At 43.2% G+C, this 23,983-nt stretch overlaps 1 protein-coding gene across 1 annotated transcript in view; it reads left to right on the plus strand.

Annotated features, from left to right (window-relative positions):
- Positions 1 to 23,983, plus strand: part of OCA2 (OCA2 melanosomal transmembrane protein) — a 105,756-nt gene that overhangs the window by 70,488 nt on the left and 11,285 nt on the right. Inside the window, exons 15-18 of the mRNA XM_085859923.1 lie at positions 3,006 to 3,144; positions 3,507 to 3,639; positions 9,372 to 9,519; positions 10,220 to 10,277. Coding sequence (XP_085716049.1) covers positions 3,006 to 3,144; positions 3,507 to 3,639; positions 9,372 to 9,519; positions 10,220 to 10,277 — 478 coding nt within the window. The remainder of the gene's footprint in view (positions 1 to 3,005; positions 3,145 to 3,506; positions 3,640 to 9,371; positions 9,520 to 10,219; positions 10,278 to 23,983) is intronic.

Here is a 23,983-nt window from a genome sequence, read left to right on the forward strand (position 1 = left end):
CGTCGAAAGGCAGAAAGAGACGTGGCAAAGGCCAAGGAAAAGGCATATGACGAGCTGTATGAGAAGTTGGATGCAAAAGAAGGGGAAAAAGATTTATACCGATTGGCAAGACAGAGGGACCGAGCTGGGAAGGATGTGCTGCAGGTTCGGGTGATAAAGGACGCAAATGGGAATGTGCTGACGAGCAAGGAGACTGTGTTGAGAAGGTGGATGGAGTACTTTGAGGAGCTGATGAATGAAGAAAATGAGAGAGAGAGAAGACTGGAAGAGGTGGAGATAGTGAATCTGAAAGTGGGATGGATCAGTAAGGATGAAGTGAGGACTGCTATGAAGAGGATGAAAAGTGGAAAGGTGGTTGGCCCAGATGGTATACCAGTGGAGGCATGGAAGTGCTTAGTAGAGATGGCAGTGGGGTTGTTAACCAGATTGTTTAATAAAGTCTTGGAAAGTGAGAGGATGCCGGAGGAGTGGAGATTAAGTATACTGGTTCCGATTTTCAAGAATAAGGGTGATGTGCAGAGCTGTTGAAATTACAGAGGGATAAAGTTGTTAAGCCACACCATGAAGTTGTGGGAAAGAGTAGTGGAAGCTCGGTTGAGAGGAGAGGTGACGATCTGTGAGCAGCAATATGGGTTTATGCCAGGAAAGAGCACCACTGATGTGATGTTTGCTTTGAGAATGTTGATCGAGAAGTATAGGGAAGGCCAGAAGGAGTTACATTGTGTGTTTGTGGATTTAGAGAAAGCTTATGATAGGGTGCCAAGAGAGGAGTTGTGGTATTGTATGAGGAAGTCGGGAGTGGTGGAGAAGTATGTGAGGATCGTGCAGGATATGTATGAGGACAGTGTGACAGCGGTGAGGTGTGCGGTAGGAATAACGGACCGGTTTAAGGTTAAAGTGGGATTGCACCAAGGATCCACTCTGAGCCCTTTCCTGTTTGCAATGGTGATGGACAGGTTGACGGATGAGATCAGACTGGAGTCTCCATGGACTATGATGTTCGCGGATGACATCATGATCTGTAGGGAGAGTAGGGAGCAGGCTGAAGCGAGCCTTGAGAGGTGGAGGTACACACTGGAGAGAAGGGAAATGATAGTCAGTCGGAGTAAGACGGAGTACATGTGCGTAAATGAGAGGGAGGGTGGTGGTATGGTGCGGTTGCAAGGAGTTGAGGTGGGGAAGGTGGATTGGTTTAAATACTTGGGATCAACTGTCCAAAGTAACGGAGAGTGTGGGAGAGAAGTGAAAAAGAGAGTGCAGGCAGGATGGAGTGGGTGGAGAAGAATTGCAGGAGTGATTTGTGAGAGAAGGGTAGCTGCAAGAGTGAAGGGGAAAGTATACAAGACGGTAGTGAGACCAGCTATGTTGTATGGTTTGGAGGCGGTGGCACTAACAATAAGACAGGAAGCGGAGCTGGAGGTGGCAGAGTTAAGGATGCTGCAATTCTCGTTGGGAGTGATGAGGATGGATAGGATAAGAAATGAGTATATTAGAGGGACAGCGCAGGTAGGACAGTTTGGAGACAAAGTGAGAGAGGCGAGATTGAGATGGTTTGGACATGTGCACAGGAGGGAAACGGAGTATATCAGGAGAAGGATGTTGAAGATGGAGCCGCCAGGCAGGAGGAGAAGAGGAAGGCCAAAGAAGAGGTTCATGGATGCGGTGAGGGCGGATATGTGGGTGGTTGGAGTGTCAATGGAAGATGTGGAGGACAGAGCGAAATGGAGACGGTTGATCCGCTGTGGCGACCCCTAACAGGAGCAAGTCGAAAGAGGAAGAAGAAGATATATATATATATATATATATATATATATATATATATATATATATATATATATATATATACATATATATATATATATATATATATATATATATATATATATATATGTTACAGTATGTATACTCTCTGCTGGCAGTACGCTCCAAGTATTCTCTGAAATCAAATTTTTGTATGATGGTTGCAAATGTCATCCATATTCAAAGATTGTTATTGTCTCACCGTATAATCAATTTGGGGGTAGTTTTGTCTGTTTCTGAAACACCAGACTGAATTTTTTCACTGGTAAGTTGAGCATTTCCCACCAATCAGGAGATATGAAAAAAAAACCTTTGTAAGCAGCTACATGCATTCTTTATTGGGAACTAGCTATTTATTGGATAGATGTGTGGGTGGGAAGGAAAAGTTCGGCTAAATGGAGGAAATAAAAAAAGAAGAGAGAATGAAGAGAATACCTGATATAATAGCAGGGTTCAGGAAGTCGGGGGGAGATTGGAATGTCGGTTCCCATCATGTGCTGCCTTTTTGGCTGCTTGCTGCATCATTGATTAGGGGCGCAGTTATGCCGTTGATGCAGTGCCCCAATTACCACTATACTGGTGCTCATTTCACTGACCTCAGAAGGATGACAGGCTGAGTCAACCCCCTGGTGTAAATTCGGTGGCCAATGGGGATCGAATTCAGGACTCTCGGAGCCCAAGCCACCACCCTAACCGCTAAGGCAACACCAGGCTATGGAATGTAGGTGCAGGTAAGGAAAGAAACATGCATGGGGAGTCAGGGGCAGTGAGGGAATTAATGAAATTACACTCTTCTTCTTCTTCTTCCTTAGTACGTGGCACAAGATTGCGAGTAGCACCATTGGCTTGGGCAGGGTTTTGCGCTGATGTACCGTCACCTGTAGGTTAGGGCAGGAAGTTGTAATTTGTACAGGGTGCTGGTTATAACTCCCCTACTCTTCACTAAGGACACCATGTGATCTTTAACATCTACCAACTAACGCTGGCAGATGGGACATGCAGTTTAATGTCCTTGCATTTTCTTTCTTGCATAATAAATGATTTCATTTTCTTTCATTTTCATTTTCATTTTCTTGCATAATAAATGAAGCATTTTTTGGACGAGAACACTTCGCCTTCCCAGTAAGCAGTCAGTCCACTGGTAAGGGAAGATACCCAAGAGAGATTGAAGTTTTACTTTACGAATGCATATTGTGTTCTGCTAGACTTTGTGAAGTGCTCAACCTCAAGGCCAGATACATCCTAATTGCGGAAGTTCTATTCACAAACATTGGTGGAGCTGCCACTGCCGTGGGAGATCCTCCGAATGTCATCATCGTGTCAAACAGGCGTCTCAAACGACAGGTATTGAAAGCCCAACAACACAGTTAACAGGTGCCTGCAAGAATGATTGTTTGTACTATCTGTGCTGTTTATCTTCAGATAAACTGCCACAAATTCAGCTGAGATTCATTGTTTTTTTTTAAGTATTTTATAGCATAAAAGGTATATCGTTTAATTTGAGTATTGCTTGCAGGTCTGTCTGACCTGTATGCAAAATGAGTTTGTCACATGACCACATACATTTGCAGGAAGGATTTTCAATTACGTTTCCATTGTTTTCAATCAATAAATATTTGGACTTTGAGAATGTTTATTTATTTTCTGCCACTTAAGTCTTGTGTTTTCATTTGGTCGTTCTTGTTGTTGTCGTCATTGTGAAACAGGGAATAGACTTCGCTGGGTTCACGCTGCACATGTCAGTCGGGGTGGCGGCCGTCTTGCTGGTAGCCATTCCCTTCCTGCGTCTTCTTCTTCAAAAAACAAATGTCCACAATAGAGAACCTTCTTCCATTGTCGGTAAGTTTGGAGTGAGAACAACACCTCAGAGCTTAATTAGCATCTTTGACTCGAACGTTGCTTGACAATAAAATTGACTTTGCTACAGTGCCAAAAGAAAGTGTACACCCCCTTTCAAATTTTTCACCATTTGTTGCCTTATAGCCCGGAATTAAATTGCATCAGATATCAGACTTTTTACATCTTTATTTACACTTCGTAACCCACAACTTCCAAGTGAAAAAAAATTCTATAAATTTCAGAAAATTCATTAAAAATACAAAACTAGAATATTTTCGTTGGATAAGTGTCCACCCCCCTTATAATAGCAATTGTAAACAAGAAAAAGAGCAATCAGAGATTGCAAACCCTCACCAGGACTTCTTTTGCTGTAAGTGGTGTATTTTTATCGCTTTTAGGGTAAATCCAATATGGCTGCCAAACCAAGTGACCTGTGACATCAAATGTGTGACCCTTTTGTTCCTCATGGATAGGCAGTCATTTGTGTAAAGTTTCACCTTGATCTTTTCAGCCTTTTCAGAAAAGAAGATTTTTTGAAGTTAAAAAAATAAATAAAAACAATATGGCTGCTGAATCACATGACCGATGATGCCATCAAAAACTTTTATGTGGACCATTTTATCCCTGGATGACCCTCAAAAATGTTTATACTGATCGGATGTAGCATTCTACACATGTAATTATGACATCATAACGATGGCACATATGATTTCATGAAGTAATGAAACTCATTCCCCAGGAGGAGTACTTGCTATGTGGCAAGTTTCGATTTTTTTCCTTCGTGCAGTTTCAGAGATATAGAGGTTCAAAGTTTTTCCGTTTTTCCAATATGGCTGCCACACCACATGACTTATGATGTCACAATTATCATTGAAACATTCTACATGAGTCGTCGCACCAATGGTGAAAATTTTGTCTCAATCCGACAAGCAGTTGTGGAGAAAAACACGAAAGTTCTGTACGGACAAACAGACAGACAAACAGACAAACAAACGGACCCAAATGCAATACCCTCTCCGAATCCTTCGGCAAGGATAATTACCTCAGGTGTAACTAATTACCTGCAAAATCACACAACAAGGTAAATGGCCTCCACCTGTGTTAAATTGTAGTGATTCTGATTATTTCAGAATAAAATCAGCTGTTCCTGTAGGTTTCCTCTGCTGAGTAATGCATTTCACAGCAAAGACTCAACCATGAGCACCAAGGAGCTTTCAAAAGACCTCTGGGATAAAGTTATGGAAAGTCACAGATCAGGGGATGAGTATAAAAATATTTCAAAGGCCTTAAATATCCCTTGAAGGACAGTCAAGACAATCACTAAGAAGTGGAAGGCGTATAGTACCACCAAGACCCTGCTTCGATCAGGCCATCCCTCCAAACTGGATGACCAAGCAAGGAGGAGACTGATCAGAGAGGCCACCAAGAGGCCAATGGCAAGTTTGAAAGAACTTCAGGCCTTTGTCACAAACATTGGTCACTGTGTGCATGTGACAATATCCCAAGTACTTCACAAGTCTGGCTTGTGCGGTATGGTGACAAGAAGGAAGCCATTACTCAAGAAAGCCCACCTTGAGTCCCGTTTGAGGTCTGAAAAAAAACCACTCTGGAGATTCTGAAGTTATGTGGCAAAAGGTTTTGTGGTTTGACGACTCCAAGATGGAACCTTTTGGCCTAAATGCAAAACGTTGCATTTGGCACAAACCCCACACCCAAAGAACACCATCCCTACTGTGAATCATGGTGGTGGTGGCATCAAGTTATGGGGATGTTTCTCATCAGCATGGTCTGGGGCACTTGTCAGGATAGAAGGGAAAATGGATGGAGCAAAATACAGAAAAATCCTAGACAAAAACATGCTGCCCTCTACAAGAAACCTGAAATTGGGACGGAAGTTCCCCTTTCAGCATGATAATGACCCAAGCACACAGCCAAAGCTTCACTGGAGTGGGTGAGGAACAAAAAGATAAATGTCCTTGAGTGGCCAAGTCAGATCCCGGACCTAAATGCAATTGAAAATCTGTGGCATGACTTGAAGATTACTGTCCATCAATGCTTCTCACGCAACTTGATTGAGCTTGAACAGTTTGTCCAGAAGAATAGGAAAATATTTCCCAATCAAGGTGTGTAAAGTTCGTAGAGACCTATCCCAACAGACTCACAGCTGTAATTGCTGTCAAAGGGGCTTCCACCAAGTATTAACTCAGGGGGATGGACACTTATTCAACCAAAATATTGTAGTTTTGTATTTTTAATACATTTTCTGAAATTTGTAGAATTTGTTTTTCACTTGGAAGTTATGGGTTTTGATGTGTAAATAAATGTGTAAAAAGTCTGAGTTCATGCAATTTAATTCCAGGCTATAAGGCAACAAAAGGTGAACATTTTGAAACGGGGGTAGACTTTCTATAGGCACTGTATATGATTATTTGAAAAACACAGCAACGCATCACATGTCGTAAAAACCTGCCCTACTGCTCCTGCACATCCTCTTTCTGCTCTTTTCACCCTATCATTTGCTCTTGGTCATCTTTCATCTGCTTGAAAATCATCCAACATAAATGCATTAGATAAAAAAGGGATCCCTTCAACTACAGACTTATCAGCTTACTTCCAATCATCAGCAAGCTTTTGGAATCCATCATCACAGTTGATACGAAATCTTTCCTTTTCTCCAATGGCCTCAACTCAGATCACCAATTTGGATTCAGACCTGGTCACTCCACCTTGGAAATGCTGCTTATACTCACCCCACCCCCCCCCCCAATGGACAGAAGCCTTCAATTGCAAGCATGAGATCAGGGCCATCTCTCTCAACAAATCTCATACAGTCTGGCATCCTGCCTTGCCCTCCAAACTCTCTGCCTGTAGCATCCAAGGTCAACTCCACACATGCCTTCTGACTTCCTCTACTCTCATAGCCAACATGTGGCTCTCAATGGAATACTTTCACTCCTCTCCCCGTCAAGGCTGGAGTGCACCAAGGTGGGTTCTGGGCCAAATCCTATTCCTAATCTTTATCAATGATCTCTCTGATCCTCTGGAAAATTGCCTCTATCTTTTTGCTGATTACATCACCCTCTGCCATGACATCCATCATCCTTCTGACAAGCAGCAGCCTCTTCCCTCTCTTCCAACCTTGACAAAATCACAAGTTAGTCAAACACTTAAAATATGGCTTTCAATACTGACAAATCTCACACTCTCACTATCTCTTTCTGAAAGGACAATGTGGATACCCCCACCCCCCTTCCCACCCCCTCCCATAGAGAGGGTGTTTCAAAACGATTGATACAACTTTGACTTCCTGCCATTTCTCTGTTTTTTGACCTTTCCTTTTCAGGGTTTGACGTTGTTATCATGTTATTTGTTCCCTGGGATTTCTCGCTCCACAGCTAAACTATGCCATTGACAATGAAGCAGAAGACAAAAGTGGTGGCTTTGTGGTATGAGAGGAAATCATATGTGGACACCCGCCGGAGGTTCTGCCGGGAATATGACCTCAGAAAACTTGATAGACCCACAAATTCTGCCATTCAATGTATTGTGAAACATTTTGAACAGAAGGGTACAGTGCACAACCAGAGCAAGGGCAACAGCAGTAGGCCAGCATCAGAAACCAAGAGCCACCCAACATCAACGCCATGTGGGATTCTACAGTGGACAGTCCCAAGAAGTCCCACCACCGGTGCTCCTGGGAGCTAGACATCAAACCAACATCAGTCTGGCATCTCCTCACTAAGGAACTGAAGCTTTTCCCACACATCATCTCTATTCGGCATAAACTGAGTCAAGATGACATGAGAAGGAGACTTCATATATGCAATTGGCTCAGTGACAGGACAGAGCGGTGCCCAAACTGGATCAACCTGATCTGGTTCAGTGATGAAGCCGATTTCCACTGGAATGGTGCCATCAACAACCACAACAACATTTTCTGGGGGGGGGGGGGCATAACTACCTGAGTAGATCACTGAGAGGTGCCTGAAAGGTTCTAAGGTCACATGCTTCTGCACCTTCAATGCCAGATGGTGAATGCTAAGGCCTTACTGGTTTGAGAATGACAACAGCAGGACGGTGATGATTAACAGTGAGCACTACCGGGCTATGCTGCAGAAGTTCCATAATGTCCAGCCCAAAAGGTCACCCCAGACCAGCTCAGCATGACCTGGTTTTGCAGGATGGTGCACCCCCACATACAGCTGATGACACCATCACTTTCCTGTGGCAGCTCTTCAGAAATCCCCTCTTTGCCCTGGGTACCACTCATGACTGGGCACCCCATAAACCAGACTTGAACCCTCTGGGCTACTGGTTCTGAGGGGGCTGTCAAGGGCTCTGTCTATGCCAACCGCCCTGCCACACTGGATGATCTGAAGCAGGAGGTGTCAGACTACCTCCAGGCAGTGCCACATGAGGCCAACAGAAAAGTTGGAGAGAATTTTGGAGTCAGAATCAATGCCTGTCTGAACCACAGAAGGGCACACATCGAGAACATCAATAAGAAGGATTTTGTGTAAATTCCAATTTCAGACCCTGGGCTCTCACGAACTCTAGCAGTGACTTACTACAACAGTAATCAGTGAAAATACCATGTCATAAGCTTTCAAGAAATGTTTGGTTCACGTTCCTGAGGTTTCTGTTTCTTTGTAAATTGGGCATCCTCCCTCGTACAAAGTCCTTCCTTGGCGCACCTGAACTCCTATCCACCCACAAGGTCTTCATCCGCAGCTTGATTGAGTACTGCTCTCCCCTCTGTGCTATCACTTCCACCTCACATCTTGCTCAACTTGATGCCGTGAAAATCAAGGCCTTCAACATCATTGGAATGTCCCATGATGAAGCTGATTCCATGGGTCTATTACTTACTTTTCAATCACAGACAGGTTGGTGGTCTCCGTATTCTCCCACCTCCTTTCTGGTACTGCACCCTCTGCTCTTTCCTTGCTTTGTCTACAGGGCACACCCGGCCATCATCAACCCCTTTCTGGTGAAAATATCTAAATCCAGAATCACTGCTTGCCTTCACTAATTCGTCCCTCCCCCCCCCCCCCGCCACCTCTGGAAACAACTTCCACATCCTCTTCATTATCATTATTCCCTCCAAATCTTCAAGACAGCTGTTTACCACCATCTCAGATCATCCCCCATCCAAAATCATGACCTTTTCTACCCTTGTTAACCATCCTCCTTCCCAAGCTGATATCATCTGTTTCACAGAATCCTTCCTCCCACACCTCCTTCAAAATTACAGTTTTTCCTTCCTGAGAGTATGCTTCTGTATCCATCTTGTCGACCCTATGTATCTCTCCTGACCCCTCATTCCTCCTATTGTTTGTCCAAGTTTGCCACGATCTTGGCCTTCAACTTTGCTGGTTTCCTCCCCTCCCCCTCTCTCTTTCTACTGTTCCGTTTGTTCTGTTACATCTTGATCCGTTGAGTGTTCCAGGTCTTACATGAGCCTCAACTCAATACAAACAACAGAGCTGGATTGCTTCAATCATTATTATGGTTGTCATTTAGATTTTGATTATGTGTTGAGTTGAGCGCCAGTTTGGTTCTGAAAAGACGCTCCCTCTGAGTTTCGTACAACAAGAAAGGATAGCTGTGATGAAAATGTTTCAAGAAAAACAATGTCCAATGGTTAAATCACACAATTTCCATTTAATGTGAGTCCTTTATTCAGCACACTGTTTTGTTTTTGCTTATCCTTGCTCATTGTAAATTTCCAGAACTGAGGCACGAAATTCAGGTTTGGAAGATGGCGGCTCAGAAAATTAGTCCGGCCAGTCGCGAGGAAACGACCGTGAAATGTTTGCTCATCCAGAAGGTCCTGAGCCTGGAACACCTGCTTAAGAACAGCCTCAAGTTGTACGAAAGGTCGTGTAATCACATCACATTGCTTTGTCATATCTATCAGTATCGTGTGAAGTTACGTCAAAGGATGGTCGTGCAGCATATTATTTGTGTCGTACACGAAATCTTCACTCTCATGTTGAAAAGTTCAGTTTCATTCTCAGCCACACCCATAGCCAACGATGCTACCCTGCAGCCTTGTGCTGCGTACAAATGAAGAATAAGTCCAAAGGCATTGTCAGTTCAATATAATGTCAAGGAAATAAATTGTACGTGTGTGTTTGCATGAAAGAGTCAACATTGATGAGTTGAACAGGTATGCTGAGGTTCATACCTGTAAAACTCCTTATTGTTTAATACCCTCAAGCGAGGAATGCATTGAAAATATTTGATAATGTAGCAAAAGATGTTGCCTTAGGATGTTGGTTTGGTGTCTGAAAAACCAAATGGAGCAGTTGGCACATGGGAAAGCCATTGTTTCCACTTCCACGAGAGCCATTCATTGGTCCATTCTGGAGCTATTCCACCAACAACATGAGATTTCTTCAATCTCCAGTAATCACCAAGGGTTAATTGGAAGGTTCTGGGATTTCTTCTCCTGGAAACGACGCAGCAAATTAATTGTTAATTCAAAATACCTGCTGACGAGTCCTACTTCTGCCAGCACTCTTTGTGCTTCTCGAATGTACCTGGTAAGCAATGCATTGTTTTTCCCCACAAACAGGCAATTGTCACAGGAAGCACCCGACTGGCAAGCAAGTATCCAGGAGCTGCAAAAGAGGGTAATCTTTGCACACATTCAGCATCACGTTGACCTCTCTGTGCAGACGTGTGTGGATTATTAAATAAACGTTTATTCATTCAGAAAAGTTCGACTGCGTTGACTCTTTGCTCATCATCCAGGCATTTCTTAACGTCGTACTTCTTCTAAGGGCATGTCCTATTTTTAGTAGGTAATACATGTGTAAGATTAGTCCAAGTCATGAATGTACCGGCTTTGCAAGCTTGGTCTTTCATGAGAACTGGTGAGTGCAGTCATTTGGAATTTGTCCGCTTCGAAAGACACTGTGCAGGGATCTTCATCGTCCACCAGTGATCGATGCTAGCCGACGCGGGACCCAAACTTTAACGACCATCTGAGGCTTGACACACCTTTTGATACAACACCTTGCCTGCAAAGCACCAATCTGACAGTTTATAGTCGGGTCTAAAATCAAACACAGACTCAACAGCTCAAATGGGAGTGCACTGCCTCTTCACTATCCTGTCAGGCATACTTCATCATGTCATACTTCTACATCTCTATCAAAACTGATTGCACCTGTTAGGTAAGGTAATTATCTTATATATTATTTCCGAGTTTGTGGTTTCGTGTCGCGCTATCTTCGACTTTGTTCTGCGCTCGAGTAACGTAATATTCGGCTTACATTATCTCAAAGACCATATGAGGTACATGGTACAAAAAAAGTAAATAAAATGGTTCTGAAACAGTGAAATCGTGCCAAAAACGGTTACTGCATTTGTAATGCTATAACCCAAAACATTGTGTATCAAGAAGTACTTTGAACATTGTATTCCACTTACTGCATTAAAGTAAAATTACTACTGATACTCTGCATCAGTTCCTTTCTCAAACACACCTACCCCAACATGTCGCGCAGAGCGCGGGTTATGCTCGTAATATTAATTGCTCAGAACATTTGTGGGTCCCTAATTGGCCAGGAAACACATTTTTACTTCCCCTGTTCAAAGAACAGAGAGCTCTAGTGATACCCCCGGCGTGAGCGTCAGCGTGAGCGTGAAAATGTTAAATTTTTTATATTACGGAAAAACTCCTCGACGGATTTCGACGAAACTTGGTGGGGGGTTAGGTATGGTCCAAGGATCAGGCCATAAGATTTTTGACTTGTCCCCCCCCAAAAAAAAATTGTAAGAGAATTTATTTTTGCATTTCTACATTTCTTAAGTGATTTCCACCCCCCCCCAAAAAAAATTGTTAGAGAAAAAAAAATTTTTGCAACTTTTTTTTCGACAAAATTTCGATTTCTTTTTTTTTTTTTGCATTTCTACATGTTTTAAGTGATTTCCAACCCCCCCCCCCCCAAAAAAGAAATTGTTAGAGAAAAAAAAATTTTTGCAACTTTTTTTTCAACAAAATTTCAATTTTTTTTTTGCATTTCTACATGTTTTAAGTGATTAGGATTTCGACGAAACTTGGTGGGGGGGGGTGAGGTATCGTCCAAGGATCATGCCATTAGATTTTGGACTTGGTCCCCCCCAAAAAAAATTGTTAGAGAAAAAAAATTCTTTTTTTTTTTGCATTTCTATATGTTTTAAGTGATTTCCAATCCCCCCCCCCCCCAAAAAAAATTGAGAGAAATTTTTTTTTCATTTCTACATGTTTTAAGTGATTTCCAACCCCCCCACCCCTCCCCAAAAAAATTGTTAGAGAATTATAAAAAATATTAATTATTAGACTCGTCTTTTAAAAACGATAAATGTAAAAACAGGCGAGCATTGGGTGACTTTGACACCAACTCTGGTATATCATACGAGAAGCACCTGCTCCCGAAGGGAGCGGCCAGGGCGGTTGTGTTCTTATCCTTATTCAAATGTGAAATCCCAAATACTTCTTGCTGCACTTAAAAAAAAACATGGGAGCAGGGATATAGATAGCACTGTAAAGGATGTGGACTTGTAATACTCTCTCCCACCTGGAGTGGCGCTACACGATACACATTTACATAGAGAATTTGTGTTTCCCACCCTTCTCTCCCCCCCCTCCCCACCCAAGACTATCAACATTGACAGAAACACCCCGACGCACTAATTGGAGCCATGTTGTTCCAACAGAGCAAGTCTGGATGTCATCGGCCCAAAACTGTAGGAGTAGCGTGACAAACACACAAACAAGCAGTCATAGACTGGTACTTATGAAATTGTCAACTTGACCTCTGACCTTGTCTAAGAAAAGCTGTCTCGAGAGAAGGTAGCGACGCAAACCAGAAGTTTCTACGATGATTCTGTACCAAACCATCAAAAATCGTAACGTCGACCGAAGCAAAAATCTCCATTTCTCCACTCAATTATTCAATATTATTTTATCTAAGACACAAAACCGTAATATTCGGCCATCCACCAACAATCTTTACATAATCTGACGGCTTGGTGAGTCAGGCATGTGACGATAACCTTTATTGGGATAAAAAATGACTTTTAAACACCATCTTTATCGAAAACACCGTCAGCGCGCACACAGAAAACCTTTACGTGATCAACGACGCCTCTGCTCGAGCGCGCTGCACCACGTGACGAGCTGTGACGCGGCGAGTGAAATATTTTTTATACAATCTTAAAACGTCTCCAAAACATCCGATTTTTACCAGAATTTCGACAAGAGAGTTTTCAGCGTCCTAAGTGATCGCAAAAACCGAAGACAAAATTAAAATCGAAGTTAAAACGAATTCGTGACGTCGACCAAAGCAAAAATACTCCATTTCTCCACATGAATTTACGGAATTATGTTTGACCTCACTGTGACCTTGACCTTTGACCGATTTTGACCAAAATCTAATCAGCACTAGCCATCACCCTCCTGAATCACGTCGTGTAATTTGACATTGGTAGCTTCTTCCGTTCTCGAGTTATCGTGCCTACAAACAAACAAGCAAACACCCAAAGGAACACACAAACAAGCAGTCAGAGACTGGCACTTACGAAATCGTCAACTTGACCTCTGACCTTGTCTAATAAAAGCTATCTCGAGAGAAGGGAGCGACGCAAACCAGAAGTTTCTACGATGATTCTGTACCAAACCATCAAAAATCGAATGTTTTGGATGTTTGACCTCACTGTGACCTTGACCTTTGACTGATTTTGACCAAAATATAATCAGCACTAGCCATCACGCTCCTGAATCACGTGGGGTAATTTGACATTGGTAGCTTCTTCCCTTCTCGAGTTATCGTGCCTACAAACAAACAAACAAGCAGTCATAGACTGGTACTTTCGAAATCGTCAACTTGATCTCTGACTTTGTCTAATAAAAGCTGTCTGAAGAGAAGGTAGCGACGCAAACCAGAAGTTTCTACGATGACTCTGTACCAAGCTATCAAAAATTGAATGTTTGACCTCACTTTGACCTTTGACCGATTTTGAGCAAAATCTAATCAGCGCCAGCCATCACCCTCACGAATCACGTGGTGTAATTTGACATTGGTAGCTTCTTCCGTTCTCGAGTTATAACTTTTTTTTGGATGTTTGACTTCACTGTGACCTTGACCTTTGAACGATTTTGACCAAAATCTAATCAGCGCTAGCCATGACCCTCCTGAATTACGTGGTGTAATTTGACATTGGCAGCTTCTTCCGTTCTCGAGTTATCTGTACCAAACCATCAAAAATTGAATATTTGACTTCACCATGACCTTGACCTTTGACCGATTTTGACCAAAATCTAACCAGCACCAGCCATCATCCTCCTGAATCACGTGGTGTAATTTGACATTGGTAGCTTCTTCCGTTCTCGAGTTATCGTGCCTACAAACAAACAAACAAACAAACAGAAACGGAAGGCATCAATATACTTAGGAAATCTTTAGATTTCGTAAGTAACAAGCAGTCATAGACTGGTACTTACGAAATCGTCAACTTCACCTCTGAACTTGTCCAATAAAAGCTGTCTCTTGAGAAGGTAGCGACGCAAACCAGAAGTTTCTACGATGATTCTGTACCAAACCATCAAAAATCGAATCTTTTGGATGTTTGACCTTTGACCGATTTTGACCAAAATCTAATCAGCGCTAGCCACCACCCTCCTGAATCACGTGGTGTAATTTGACATTGGAAGCTTCTTCCGTTCTCGAGTTATCATTTTTTGGATGTTTGACCTCACTGTGACCTTGACCTTTGACCGATTTGGACCAAAATCTGATCAGCACTAGCCATCAGCCTCCTGAATCACATGGTGTAATTTGACATTGGTAGCTTCTTCCGTTCTCGAGTTATCTGTACCAAACCATCAAAAATCAAATATTTGACTTCACCGTGACCTTGACCTTTGACTGATTTTGACCAAAATCTAATCAGCACTAGCCCCCACGCTCCTGAATCACGTGGTGTAATTTGACATTGGTAGCTTCTTCCGTTCTCGAGTTATCGTGCCTACAAACAAACAAACAAACAAACAGAAACGGAAGGCATCAACATACTTACGAAATCTTTACATTTCGTAAGTAACAAGCAGTCATAGACTGGGACTTACGAAATCGTCAACTTGACCTCTGACCTTGTCTAATAAAAGCTGTCTCTTGAGAAGGTCACGACGCAAACCAGAAGTTTCTACGAGGATTCTGTGTCAAACCATCAAAAATCGAATGTTTTGGATGTTTGACCTCACTGTGTCCTTGACCTTTGACTGATTTTGACCAAAATCTAATCAGCACTAGTCATCACCGTCCTGAATCACGTGGTGTAATTTGACATTGGTAGATTCTTCCGTTCTCGAGTTATCGTGCCTACAAACAAACAAACAAACAAGCAGTCATGGACTGGTACTTACAAAATCGTCAACTTGACCTCTGACCTTGTCTAATTAAAGCTGTCTCTCAAGAAGGTAGCGAAGCAAAGCAGAAGTTTCTCCGATGATTCTGTACCAAACCATCAAAAATCGAATGTTTTGGATGCTTGACCTCACTGTGACCTTGACCTTTGACCGATTTTGACCAAAATCTAATCAGCGCTAGTCAGCACGCTCCTAAATCACGTGGTGTAATTTGACATTGGTAGCTTCGTCCGTTCTCGAGTTATCTGTACCAAACCATCAAAAATCGAATATTTGACCTCACTGTGACCTTGACCTTTGACCGATTTTGAGCAAAATCTAATCAGCACTAGCCATCACCCTCCTGAATCAGGTGGTGTAATTTGACATTGGTAGCTTCTTCCGTTCTCGAGTTATCTGTACCAAACCATCAAAAATCGAATATTTGACCTCACTGTGACCTTGACCTTTGACCGATTTTGAGCAAAATCTAATCAGCACTAGCCATCACCCTCCTGAATCAGGTGGTGTAATTTGACATTGGTAGCTTCTTCCGTTCTCGAGTTATCTGTACCAAACCATCAAAAATCGAATATTTGACCTCACTGTGACCTTGACCTTTGACCGATTTTGAGCAAAATCTAATCAGCACTAGCCATCACCCTCCTGAATCAGGTGGTGTAATTTGACATTGGTAGCTTCTTCCGTTCTCGAGTTATCATGCCTACAAACAAACTAACAAGCAAACAAACAAACAAACAAACAAACAGAAACGGAAGGCATCAATATACTTACGAAATCTTTAGATTCCGTTAGTAACAAACAAACAGTCATAGACTGGTACTTACGAAATCGTCAACTTGACCTCTGACCTAGTCTAATAAAAGCTGTCTCTCGAGAAGGTAGCAACACAAACCAGAAGTTTCTCCGATGATTCTGCACCAAACCATCAAAAATCGAATGTTTTGGATGTTTGACCTCACTGTGACCTTGACCTTTGACCGATTTTGACCAAAATCTACTCAGCGCTAGCCATCACCCTCCTGAATCACGTGGTGTAATTTGACATTGGAAGCTTCTTCAATTCTCGAGTTATTATTTTTGGGATGTTTGACCTCACTGTGACCTTGATCTTTGACCGATTTTGACCAAAATCTAATCAGTACTTGCCATCAGCCTCCTGAATCAGGTGGTGTAATTTGACATTGGTAGCTTCTTCCGTTCTCGAGTTATCGTGCCTACAAACAAACAAACAAGCAGTCATAGACTGGTACTTACGAAATCGTCAACTTAATCTCTGACTTTGTCTAATAAAAGCTGTCTGAAGAGAAGGTAGCGACGCAAACCAGAAGTTTCTACGATGACTCTGTACCAAGCCATCAAAAATTGAATGTTTGACCTCACTTTGACCTTTGACCGATTTTGAGCAAAATCTAATCAGCGCCAGCCATCACCCTTCATGAATCACGTGGTGTAATTTGACATTGGTAGCTTCTTCCGTTCTCGAGTTATAACTTTTTTTTGGATGTTTGACTTCACTGTGACCTTGACCTTTGAACGATTTTGACCAAAATCTAATCAGCGCTAGCCATGACCCTCCTGAATTACGTGGTGTAATTTGACATTGGTAGCTTCTTCCGTTCTCGAGTTATCTGTACCAAACCATCAAAAATCGAATATTTGACCTCACCATGACCTTGACCTTTGACCGATTTTGACCAAAATCTAACCAGCACCAGCCATCACCCTCCTAAATCACGTGGTGTCATTTGACATTGGTAGCTTCTTCCGTTCTCGAGTTATCGTGCCTACAAACAAACAAACAAACAAACGACGGAAGGCATCAATATACTTAGGAAATCTTTAGATTTCGTAAGTAACAAGCAGTCAAAGACTGGTACTTACGAAATCGTCAACTTCACCTCTGAACTTGTCCAATAAAAGCTGTCTCTTGAGAAGGTAGCGACGCAAACCAGAAGTTTCTACGATGATTCTGTACCAAACCATCAAAAATCGAATGTTTTGGATGTTTGACCTTTGACCGATTTTGACCAAAATCTAATCAGCGCTAGCCACCACCCTCCTGAATCACGTGGTGTAATTTGACATTGGAAGCTTCTTCCATTCTCGAGTTATCGTTTTTTGGATGTTTGACCTCACTGTGACCTTGACCTTTGACCGATTTGGACCAAAATCTAATCAGCACTAGCCATCAGCCTCCTGAATCACATGGTGTAATTTGACATTGGTAGCTTTTACGTTCTCGAGTTATCTGTACCAAACCATCAAAAATCGAATATTTGACTTCACCGTGACCTTGACCTTTGACCGATTTTGACCAAAATCTAATCAGCACTAGCCCCCACCCTCCTGAATCATGTGGTGTAATTTGACATTGGTAGCTTCTTCCGTTCTCGAGTTATCGTGCCTACAAACAAACAAACAAACAAACAAGCAGTCATAGACTGGTACTTACAAAATCGTCAACTTGACCTCTGACCTTGTCTAATAAAAGCATGAATCAGTCAGAAGGCTAAGGGGAGCTTGAATTCTGAATTCATTGTGGTCTACGATTTTACACTGTGGTTTGCAGATCATGAGTCCCAGACAAAAACGAGATTTCTTATAAAAATTTCATTTTTTTGTTTTTATTTTTTAAAAAGTGATTCAGTACCAGCAGGATATGCCAGATAATAGGTGTATTAGTTTTCAGAAGAATCTGATAAAAGACTTATGATTTATTATATATATATATATATATATATATATATATATATATATATATATATATATATATATATATATATATATATATATATATATATATATATATATATATATATATATATATATATATATAGATATATATATATATATATATATATATATATACATATATATATATATATATATATATATATATATATATATATATATATATTGAAATGAGAGCGAGAGAAGAACCTTCAGAGTTTAGGCTTTATTCCATTTGATTGGAGCCGCTTCTGTGGGCACACCAGGAAATACAGGTTCAGCTAGGAGTACATAAGCAGAAACGTATACATGTGCAGTTAACCATTGCAGACTAAATCCGCGTAAGCACGGAGTTCGATATAATCTCCATTCTCACCAGTCAATGAGCACCTTCAGTTAACGAGCATCAAGTGGACAGCCGATGTCAATAGCAATGCCCCGGGGACAATCACTCGTGCCGCAGAGAGACCTCCCCTTATACGCGAGACGCACAACATGTGATCCCGCGTCATGTCCCTCGATTCACGTTAATTCACCACATTCTCCCCACCTTTAAAATGTAACTAGGGGCCCATCTTACACACCATGATTGCTTTAGCACTATAGGAGTATACATTTCAAGCAACGCGGACTAATTGATCTACAGAAGCATACATGCCAAGCAGTGATTATTTTGAGTTGTAGGAGCATGGAAATGAGCATCGATATATGATATAATGGGCATATAGGAGCATGAGCAGCGAGAATGCCGATAATCCCCTTTACAGATTGAGTCGTCGAGGGGGCCTTATTCGTCGACCTCTCCGGGAGTAAACGGCAGTTTCACTTGAGGGAGACTCCCGATCCTCTTGGTGAGCCTCGACTTGTGCCGGGGATGACTCCTCGATCGCTCTCGGGTGGAACGCGGCAGCCCCGTCGCCTGGCGGAGTTCCTGGGGGGAAATGTCAGAAGGAGGAGTGCCAGGAGGTGGTGTACCGGCGGGAGGAGTACCTGAGGGAGCCAGATGGCGAACCGACACAGTGGTCTCCCTGCCATCCGGGAGCCTGACATGAGCATACTCTGGATTAGTGTCAATGAGTTCGACCCCCTCCACCAGCGGTTCATACTTGCTTTGTCGTACCGGGCGTTTCATGAACACTGTACCGGGGTGGGTCAGCCAGTTGGGCACCGTTTGACCGTCAACATAACGTCGTTGGTGAGTAAACATACGTTCGTGAGGAGTGGCATTTGTGGACGTGCAGAGCAAAGAGCGTATGGAATTCAGAGCGTCAGGAAGAGTAACCTCCCATCGCTCGGGGCCTAGTCCTCTCGATTTCAGCGCCAGAGTTACGGCTTTCCAAATTACTCCATTATACCGTTCCACCTGCCCGTTTCCCTGTGGGTTGTAACCCGTCGTTCGACTAGTTGCTATGCCGTGCTCTAATAGGAATTGTTTTAGCCCGGCCGACATGAAACACGGCCCTCTGTCTGAATGTATGTACGAAGGTCTCCCAAACATAGCGAAGAGGTCAGAGAGACATTTTACGACAGTGCCCGAGGTCATATCCGAGCACGGAAACGCGAAAGGGAACCTTGAATATTCATCAACAACGGTGAATATGTATCTGTTGTCTGTTTCGGTCGGTAGGGGCCCTTTGAAGTCGATGTTTAGTCTCTCGAAGGGGGAAGTAGCCTTGATCAGTCTGCGTACGAAATGTGCCATCCTGGTTACCCCTGGGTGGCACAGAGACACATGGAGGTCTTGCAAAGCCTGACTGATTGTTGCCGAACTGTAGACCCGGGAGAAGGTATCTGCAGCAGGGTTTTCCTTCCCGGGCCGGTAAACAATGTCGTACCTGTAGCAGGCTCGGTCTATCCGCCATCTCATAATTTTTTCATTCTTAATTTTCCCGTTATTTTTCCCATCAAACATGAAAGCCACGGATCGTTGGTCCGTAACGAGCGTGAAGTGGTTTCCCAGTAAATAATGTCTCCATTTACGCAGCGCTTCGACGATGGCGTACGCCTCCTTCTCTATTGCCGAGTGTCTCTGCTCGCTTCTAGAGAGAGTTCTCGAGAAGAAAGCGACCGGCCGCCCAGACTGATTAAGTGTTGCAGCTATGGCGTGATTTGAAGCGTCGGTCTCCACCACGAAGGGCACCGAGCTGTCGATCGATAAAACCACGGACTTACTGATATCATCCTTGAGATCGTGGAAAGCTTTTACGACAGCAGCATCTGGTGGAAAGTTTTTGCAATGCACTAGGGGATGTATTTTCTCGGAGTATTGCGAAATCCATCTTGCATAGTAAGCGAACATCCCGATCACCCGGCGCATTGTTTGCAAGTCCTGAGGTGGTGGAAGCTCACGGAGCGGGCGCAATCGCTCAGGATCAGGCTTAATTGTGCCGTCGGCTATTGTGTAGTCGAGAAGGTCAATTGACCTTGCCGAGAATACGCATTTCTCGTAGTTGAGAGTCAGATTATATTTTCCAGCAATGCTCAAGAATCTGTCCAGATTCCTATCATGTTCCCTCTGATCCCTACCGCACACTGTGACATTATCCACGTAAACAAAAGTGTCTTCGAGGTTTTCATCTGAGATGATGTCGTCCATAACCCGTTGGAAGCAAGCTACTCCATTCGTGACACCGAATGGTATCCTTCTGAACTGGTAGAGGCGCCGCCCTGCCTGGAATGCAGTGTACGGTTTGTCTTCCTCTCGGATGGGAATTTGATGATAGGCGCTTCGCAAGTCGATGGTACTGAATACCTTATAATTGGCCACGCGTTCGACCATCTCATCTATGCGCGGCAGGGGGTAGGCGTCGAGTTGGGTGAAGCGATTGACCGTTTGGGAATAATCGACAACCATCCGTTTCTTATGGTTCTGACTGCTGGTTACTAACACCTGTGCGCGCCATGGCGAATCGCTCGGTTCTATAATTCCCTCCTCCAGTAATCGCTTGGTTTCCGAAGTGATTAAATTCATGTCAGCAGTGGTATATCGCCGCGATTTGATCGCTATCGGTTTGCAGACCGGCGACAAGTTAGCGAACAGCTGGGGGGACGTCACCTCCGCGGTGGTCAGCGCATTTAAAATTAGACGAGGCTTGCTTCCTCCAAAGGGTATTTCGACGCTCGTGTGCTGCTTGAGGACATTATGACCCAGAATTACGTCTGCGCACAAATCACGAAGCACCAGCACCTTTACATCCCGATGCGTGTACCCTTTTACGTCCAATTCAACATTGCAGTACCCTCGTACGCGGGATTGTAGTGAGGTGGCGGCCATGCATACCGTATTGTCAGTCGGGTGGATTACCCATTTCCTGCCCTTCACTAGCGAGCTGTTGACGAAACTTTCAGAGCTACCGGTATCAATCAGTGCCTCAGCCATATGCCCGTTAATTCGCACGTTGATGATAGCCTTGGATAGATTCCCCGGGAGGCTGCAGTCAATTTATTTTGCGAGTAGAGAGCCGCAGAAGTGGGTTTATTCCTCCTTAGAGTAGATTTACATACCCTGGCATAATGCCCTTTCTTGTCGCAATTCATGCATGTGGCATCTCTGGCGGGACATTTTTGACGAGGATGTCTTTTGTACCCACAAAAGAAGCATTTACCGACCGGAGCAGTTGCTGAGGAGTTTGACGAGGTCTGGGTATCCGGCTCCTCGGGTGTTTCTCCATCCCTCATGTCTGGCTGTGTCTGTGCCAGTGGGGTTCCTTGGGTTCCCATCGTAGCAGCGTTCATGAGCAGCATCGGTGTCCCAAATGACTCAGATTGCTGCTGAGCCGTATCCATCGCTCGAGCCTGATCGACTACCTTGTCAAGAGTGGGTTGCGCTTTCTCTAGTAAGCGTTGCCGTATGTGGGCTGATCTGAGTCCTTGGATGAATGCCTCCCGGGTCGCTTCCTTTCGGTGTTCCTCGGCGCTTACCGCCCGGAAGTTGCAGTCTTTTCCCAGCTGATTCAGAGCTTGCAGGAACTGATCGATTGTCTCCCCGGCTGCTTGCTTGCGTGTGTTGAGAAGATGTCGTATGTATACCTCGTTCTTGGGCTTCACGTAGAGCGCCTGCAGCACGTCGATCGCTGCTTCGTAAGTGTCGCACCCCGAGAAGAGCCTGTACACGCCGGGCGAGACATGATTCACGAGAGCGGCAAATTTGTCAGCTCCCTCCGCGATGATGGTCAGATAGTGTGAGAAGGAGCAGAACCAATGTGACCATTTCATTTCTGCGTCAGTCGCGTTCGGGTCTGCGTCGAACCTCTCTGGTTTGTAGATCTTGTCCATCTTTGGTTGAGAGAGCCGAGAAAATCAAATGGAATAAATTGAAATGAGAGCGAGAGAAGAACCTTCAGAGTTTAGGCTTTATTCCATTTGATTGGAGCCGCTTCTGTGGGCACACCAGGAAATACAGGTTCAGCTAGGAGTACATAAGCAGAAACGTATACATGTGCAGTTAACCATTGCAGACTAAATCCGCGTAAGCACGGAGTTCGATATAATCTCCATTCTCACCAGTCAATGAGCACCTTCAGTTAACGAGCATCAAGTGGACAGCCGATGTCAATAGCAATGCCCCGGGGACAATCACTCGTGCCGCAGAGAGACCTCCCCTTATACGCGAGACGCACAACATGTGATCCCGCGTCATGTCCCTCGATTCACGTTAATTCACCACATATATATATATATATATATACATATATATATATATATACATATATATATATATATATATACATATATATATATATATATATATATATATATATATATATATATATATATATATATATATATATATATATATATATATATCAGTTATTCATCGCTGTTCCAGAATTTCGACAACCGAGTTTTAAGCGTCCTAAGCGATCGCAAAAACCGAAGACAAAATTAAAATCGAAGTTAAAACGAACTCGTTACATCGAGCGAAGCAAAATTACTCCATTTCTCCACGCAAAACCTTAACGTCACTCAACGACGCGTCTGCTCGAGCGCGCTGCACCACGTGATGAGCCGTGACGCGGTGAGTGAAATATTTTTTATACAATCTTAAAACGTCTCCAAAACATCCGATTTTTACTAGAATTTCGACAACCGAGTTTTAAGCGTCCTAAGCGATCGCAAAAACCGAAGACAAAATTAAAATCGAAGTTAAAATGAACTCGTAACGTCGAGCGAAGCAAAAATACTCCATTTCTCCACATGAATTTACGGAATTATGTTTGACCTCACTGTGACCTTGACCTTTGACCGATTTTGACCAAAATCTAATCAGCACTAGCCATCACCCTCCTGAATCACGTGGTGTAATTTGGCATTGGTAGCTTCTTCCGTTCTAGAGTTATCGTGCCTACAAACAAACAAACAAACAAACAAGCAGTCAAGGACTGGTACATACGAAACCGTCAACTTGACCTCTGACGTTGCCTAATAAAAGCTGTCTCTAGAGAAGGTAGCGAAGCAAACCAGAAGTTTCTATGATGATTCTGTACCAAACCATCAAAAATTGAATGTTTTGGATGTTTGACCTCACTTTGACCTTGACCTTTGACCGATTTTGACCAAAATCAAACCAGTGCTTCGACTACCCTCCTGAATCACGTGGTGTAATTTGACATTGGAAGCTTCTTCCGTTCTCGAGTTATCATTTTTTGGATGTTTGACCTCACTGTGAACTTGACCTTTGACCGATTTTGACCAAAATCTAATCAGCACTAGCCATCACCCTCCTGAATCACGTGGTGTAATTTGACATTGGTAGCTTCTTCCGTTCTCGAGTTATCGTGCCTATACTACAAACAAACAAACAAACAAACATACAAACAAACAAACAGAAACAGAAGTCATCAATATACTTACGAAATCTTTAGATTTCCTAAGTAACAAACAAACAAGCAGAGGATGGAAGTCATCAATATATTTACGAAATCTAAAGATTTCGTAAGTAACAAGCAAACAAACACACACCAATCTGTGAATTGTTGTGAGGATGCATTTTACAGCTGATCAGGAACCTTACTTTGCTGTGTCGAGTGCCGGGCCTGTTCGCTTCGTGCATCGCTTGCGGCTTATCATTTAAATAAACGCAGGTTTGCACCGTCGGCTGCCCGCTCGACATCCATCGATGAAATAACTTTGGGTTTTGTGACAAGAGTCCTGTGGATTCTTGACCAAGAAGATTGCTGTGAAATTCACTCG

Source organism: Eptatretus burgeri, chromosome 16, assembly GCF_056783735.1.
Source record: "Eptatretus burgeri isolate ZD-2024b chromosome 16, Ebu_testis_v1, whole genome shotgun sequence".
NCBI classification, from domain to species: domain Eukaryota; kingdom Metazoa; phylum Chordata; class Myxini; order Myxiniformes; family Myxinidae; genus Eptatretus; species Eptatretus burgeri.